The sequence below is a fragment of the Phalaenopsis equestris genome, unplaced genomic scaffold, assembly GCF_001263595.1.
Source record: "Phalaenopsis equestris unplaced genomic scaffold, ASM126359v1 Scaffold001039, whole genome shotgun sequence".
NCBI lineage: Eukaryota > Viridiplantae > Streptophyta > Magnoliopsida > Asparagales > Orchidaceae > Phalaenopsis > Phalaenopsis equestris.
The window spans coordinates 34,618-40,716 of record NW_018165478.1 but is presented as its reverse complement, the minus strand read 5'-3'; the positions used below and the strand labels follow the sequence as shown (position 1 = coordinate 40,716).

Genomic DNA, 6,099 nt, shown 5'->3' with positions numbered 1-6,099 from the left:
TGTTTCTACCTGCTACTGTTCTACATGCATCCTACTGTTTGTCATGTATTGCACATTTTATATTATATAGCTTTGAGCATGTCTCCCTTTTTTACATGCATAGGACCATTTGATTTGAAATCATAACTTGACACAATATAAAACTGAAACTCATCATGGTAAGGAGCTTGGAGCTAGCACGGTGGGCAGCACGATCATCTTCAATAGCAGAACATACAACAGCAGAACATGTTTTCCCCAGCAAAACCATTTCTTTTCCTAGAAATTAAACAAGTCATAGGATTTCGAGGTAGTCTGCTTAGCGCGACATAAATCCGCACTTTATCTGTTAGGCATTTGCACAGTCAGACTGTGCAATTTAAGTCCTAACTCGTTTTAGGTTCCGAGGTTGTCGTCCGATACGACGTAAACCTCATATCTTCTAGGCGACTTGTGTGACCGTGTTACGCAAGTATAAGTCCTACGTTTAGAGGACTATTACCATAGGGTCGTTTGATTTGACATCGTAACTGGACACCCTAAAAAAATTAAACTCGTCAAGGCAAGGAGCTTGGAGCTAGCACGGTGGGCAGCACGATCATCTTCAACAGCAGAACATGTTTTCCCCAGCAAAAATATTTCTTTTCCTAGAAATTAAACAAGCCATAGGATTTCGAGGTAGTCTGCTTAGCGCGACATAAATCCTCACTTTATCTGTTAGGCATTTCCACAGCCAGACTGTGCAATCTAAGCCCTAACTTGTTAACTATAGGGGCTTGCCCTTATAGGAAGTTTTTCCGAACCTAGCCTAAAATAAATCCTATTTAATTCTTTGTATTAAATAGGGGAACTTATCGGCAAATAAAATTGTTTTCGCAAACCAAACGGACGTCATATTTTTCTTATTTTATTTGATCGAGTCTCATCCTCAAGTCTTGTGTTTATCCCTCGGGATAGATATAGGATTTGAGATAGAACGCTCACCTAATTCTTCTTCATTTGGGTTCCTCAACAATGTTTAGAAATTGACCATTTCCCATTTGATACTCTTTGGTTCGATTTCGTTGAAAAGTCATATCCTTTTGACCTCTTTGAAGATAGTATTCACTGATTTTTATCAAGAGTTTTCCTAAGTGACTTCGGTCATTTAACTTATAGGAAGTTTTTCCGAACCTAGCCTAAAATAAATCTTATTTAATTTTTTGTATTAAATAGGGGAACTTGTCGGCAAATAAAATGGTTTTCGCAGACCAAACGGACGTCATATATTTCTTAGTTTATTTGATCGAGTCTCATCATCAAGTCTTGTGTTTATCTCTCGGGATAGATACAGTATTTGAGATAGAACGCTTTCATTTAAACTGTGAAAAATATAAAATATGGGGTTAGTTAGATTTCATTTTTCTTAAAACTATGTATATATGTGTAAATTAAACGTCCTTCCAAAGCAGGGTTTTTCTTAAAACTATGTATATATGTGTAAATTAAATGTCCTTCCAAAGCGGGGAACGGAATTTCGATTTCGGCAACCGACAGCTTCTTACGGGCAACTCAACCCCCCAACCTTACTTCCTTTTCTTTTTAGCTCCGACACAAACATAACTTAAATAACACATAAACAAACTTGGTTGCATATTGAAAAAAAAAATTCTATTCACTCAATATTTTAACACTGGTTTGGATCACCCAACCCACCTCCTCCAAAAAATATGTGCATCTAAGAATATAAAAATTGGCAAAAAGATGGACACATCAATGCATGTTTCTGGTATAAAACGCCAATAAAGGGTAAAACAATAATAGCCTAAAACATGGGTAGAAATGTTCGGTCTCAATCAAGTCCAAGCAACTCAAGTGAACGTGCATACAGAAATAAGACCATCCAACTTACCACTTCTTTCCACCAAACCTGTTCGGAAAGGCTTGTTCTGCACAAGTGTGATTACGCCTCGAGCACTAGAAAGTGAGGCTGGATTCTGAAAGATAGAAAACAAGTGACCAAATCAAGTAAAAAATCAACAAGAAAAAAATAAATAAAAACATCAATGGCATCATATATAATAATCATTTTTTTACCATAAAATAATTTCCTCACCAGAATCGTGATGAGATGCTCCGAAGGAATAGCCACCAAATTCTCCTTTGACCACACAAGGGAGTTAGGATATGATGGCAAAGCAACTAAAGTTGCTGCCTGGTAATATGAAGCCATTGCTTCCATGTCCTGCTAGAATTATTCTACTTGAGACTAGATCCATAATTCCATTTTACCCTATTCCAGTTTGAGTTAATGAAAAAGAGAGTAATATTAAAAGGACATGGAGGTGGGGAAGCACTGATGAAACAGAACAGAACCACAGCCCGTCCAAACATAATTCAGGTTTAAAATCAAAACAAAAATAATAATAATAATAATAAAATGGAAAATAAAAGATAACAAAAATGATCTAATATTTTCAAGTGTATGTGAGAAGTACAAATTCAAAAATGGTGGCTAGAATTGTAATTTATTTTTCTAACTCAATACATTTAGATTGTATAGCTAATGAGAAAAAAATAATTATGAGGGAAAAAAACTTCTGAGAGAATTTATTAATATAAATATTTTTTTTAATTTAAAAAATATATATCTACACTGCTATTGAATCCAAATACATTGAAAGGCAATATCAAAGCCTTGCAAATAAGTACAAAAAAAGCCTTGATAGAGAAATAGAAAACTAAAGAGAAAAATACTTAGATATCTATTAAGAAATACATTGAAAGGCAATATCAAAGCCTTGCAAATGAGTACAAAAAAAGCCAGATAGAGAAATAGAAAACTAAAGAGAAAAAAACTTAGAATATCTATTAAATTGTCCTTGCAAAGTAAAAATTAAATTTTGGTCGATGTTTAGGCTACAAGATTGAGTGCATTTCAGTGATATTTAAGTAAAATGAATAAAATGGCATAGCAATGCTTGATAAAGTTTACTGGCAATTGGACAAATCTAGTTGGCCAATGGTTATTCGCGAAAATAAGATCCAAATGATGATGAGTTTTGTGAAAATGAGTTATGTTTCGGGATGAATCCTCACTAAGGACAGGATATGTTTTGTGTGGATGAGTTTTATACAAAAATGAGTTCTCAGTGCGGTTGACTCATGTATGAGGGCAAGTTCTAAATGAGAAATAATTCTATGTGAGAACCGTTGACTATCTAGATGAGTTATGAGAAAAGAAAGACTCTATGTGGGAACGGATTTGTCAGACAAATTACATGGAAAAAAAATTCTCTAAACAAGTTTCGAGTTACAAATTCTTTTAACGGGCTCAAGGGGAGGAAATCCCGAGACAGGTTATTAGTGTAAGTTCACTTGGTGAGAACTCTCACATGGTCTACCAAGTACTCAAGTTGAATACTTCATGACTTTGCTAAATCGGGCTTGAGTTCATAAGGCAATTTGATCAGCCTAACCCGAATGAACATGAATGTATATTTGTTCGCTAATTATAATATCTTCCATAAATTTGAGAACGATAAAATAATGATAAAAATGAAAGCCCCATTTAAGTTTGAGTGAGAAGGAAATATCAAAATATTCAAAATGATACATATGTTAATACATTCTTTCGAACTTTTAAATCAAATGAATAGAATAATAACTTCAAATAAGATGAGCTAAATAAGAGCATCGATTGGAATGGGTAAAAAAGCCAAATAACATTTAGTATCTTTATCAGACAAGTCTTCATCTTGGACGAGCAGCATGGCCACCATCATACAAGAGAATTTTAATTTTCATTAAGGCGCCATCTCCAAATTAGACTATAAAAGGAATTTCTCTCTCCAATTGTGGATATTGTCTCGAAAGCGATGAGTGAGTTTTAGGGCTTGACTTTTCATTCAAGTAAACATATTTGTAAACATTCACGATTTGTATGACTTTTAAGGAGATCCAAACTATGCAATCAATTAATTTTTGGAAGAAAATTTTTTGTGGCTTATTAAGTAGTAGAGTTATTGACTGATAGCATTGAGAAATGGCCTACCAAAATTTTACCATGAGAGCTTTTACTAGGCTTTATCATTATTTGCAAATTCCTTAAATGCAACAAATACTTTGAATCAGGTTTCGCGGCAATTTCATTCTATGTAGATCATCTAGCCACTTAAGGCTCGTGGCACGTGTGCATGGAATAATCTCACATCTTTTGAACTAGAGCATAAGTTGAAATAACTCTAATCTCTAGCTTCAATTAGTCTACCTCTTGCTTAACTAGTAGACTACATAGTGAGAATTTAAATGCTATATTGTTTTAATCTAACTTGGTGAAATTATGAGCTTCAAATTTAAAATTGAATTGACTTAAATTTGAATAGGCACGTGTTAATTTAAAGATTTAAACTTTCAACAGTTCCATAAAAAGTGTTGCGAGTGTTTTTGACTAATTTCTTAAGTACTTGATGAGTCGAGCCTCTTGAGAGAGTTTCCAATACAATAGAATATGTGATCAAGGTCTTGCGATATAAGTTCTCAGGTGAGGGATGAGTTTCCCGAGTGCATTTCATGTTTTAAAATAAGCTCGAAAAAAAACAACCGCGAATTTAAACTCAAAGTTCTCTGATTCTCTGTCAAAACGAAATTTTCAATGTTCTATAATTCAAAAAATTTATTGTGCAACAAAATAAATACAAATATTTTCGAACTTGTTTTTATTTAATTCAAAAATATAGAAAACTAAAAAATTATTAGATCCCGTGTCTCCTCGACTTGCCTTAAATCCCAGATTTAGTAACTCCCGTCGGAAGACGGATTTACGGGATATAGAGGAGCTTAATCTCGCGAAGATGGTGGGAGGAAGGGGAAGAAAGACGATGGATACCTTCATCAATGGTTTGGGCAGAAGCGGAGCGGAAAGAGGAAAAAGATGGGAGTTTTGGAGACCTTCGTACTCCACGATCTCGTCGTTGTCTTCCTTGTCTTCTTAGCTTGCTCTAGTCTCGACTGTATCGCAGGGCTTTCCGTCGCGAGAGCAGGGAAGCCCGGAAGGGGAAGGTCGGAGATGGTTTCGGCGGAAACCGACGGGGGCAGGAGAGAGGTAGGAAGAGAGGCAAGGGTTTCATGTCAATTATTTTAATTGATTAATAATTAAAAATTAAATAACACAATTTGATAATTATATAGACATGATAAATAACTACATTATTAAATTGAAAATTAAATTACATACTACGTTTCAATTAATTTAATAAAATTTTAATTAATTATTTATTAGTTTAATAAATATATATTTATTATTAATCAATAATTTTTTAGCAATTGTAAAATAAATATTTATTTTAATAATATTCTTATTAATGATTAATTAGTTGAATAAACAATTAATGATAAATTATCATAATTAAATATATTTTTAATATTATATAAATTAACTTAATAATTATATGACATATTAAATCCATATTATAACTAATAGATTAAAAATTATGAAATAAGTTTCTAAGCAAGTTTGTGGAATTTAATTATATTTAGCATGCCTTATGAAAGAGTTCTTAAGATTTAAGCATCTTAGGCTTAACTGAATCTTCACTTAATTTAATCTGTGGTTACAAATCCCCTAATGATAAATTTACTAAAAAAAGAACATCTAGACAAATTTAACTAGAAACTATAAGTTTTTGGGAACTCTTCATTCTCCTTCACACACTACAAATCTTATTTGTCTTTTCTCGTGAGCTACCATTTCAAATTTCTCAATAGAGTTTTGTTTGGACATGAAACAGTGAGAAAGACGAGAGTTTTGCAATGTCAGTTGCGTCTCTTTTATTATTATTATTATTATGCTTAAAAAGAATACATTAATAAAAAACTTAATTTATCTTAGAGTTAATAGTAGATAATTATGAAAAAGTTTAAAATATTTAATAGTATTTGCTCCTTCATTTAAAACAATGTTGTATTTAATTAAGCTTGGAGATTACTATTTGAAAATTCAGCAATGTATTACATCGTAATTATTATAATTATAATTATTGTAAGATGTTTGATTAATTTTATTGCATCGAAATATATGTACAAGAGTAGTCATTGTCTTAATTATTTTTGTGAGAAACATGAGATATGATGGTTTTATTT

The 6,099-nt window shown here is 32.5% G+C and overlaps 1 protein-coding gene across 3 annotated transcripts in view; it reads right to left on the bottom strand.

Annotated features, from left to right (window-relative positions):
* LOC110032859 overlaps positions 1-5,086 on the bottom strand; it is a 38,692-nt gene extending 33,606 nt beyond the window's left edge. Inside the window, exons 1-3 of one of the 3 annotated variants that reach the window (XM_020736631.1) lie at positions 4,847-5,086; positions 2,075-2,251; positions 1,871-1,955 (exon numbers count right to left, since the gene is read on the bottom strand). In XM_020736631.1, the coding sequence (XP_020592290.1) occupies positions 1,871-1,955; positions 2,075-2,200 (211 nt within the window). In that variant the 5' untranslated portion in view covers positions 2,201-2,251; positions 4,847-5,086. The remainder of the gene's footprint in view (positions 1-1,870; positions 1,956-2,074; positions 2,252-4,846) is intronic. The other 2 variants (XM_020736629.1, XM_020736630.1) reach the window with 2 other exon arrangements.
* Positions 5,087-6,099: the final 1,013 nt, after the last annotated feature.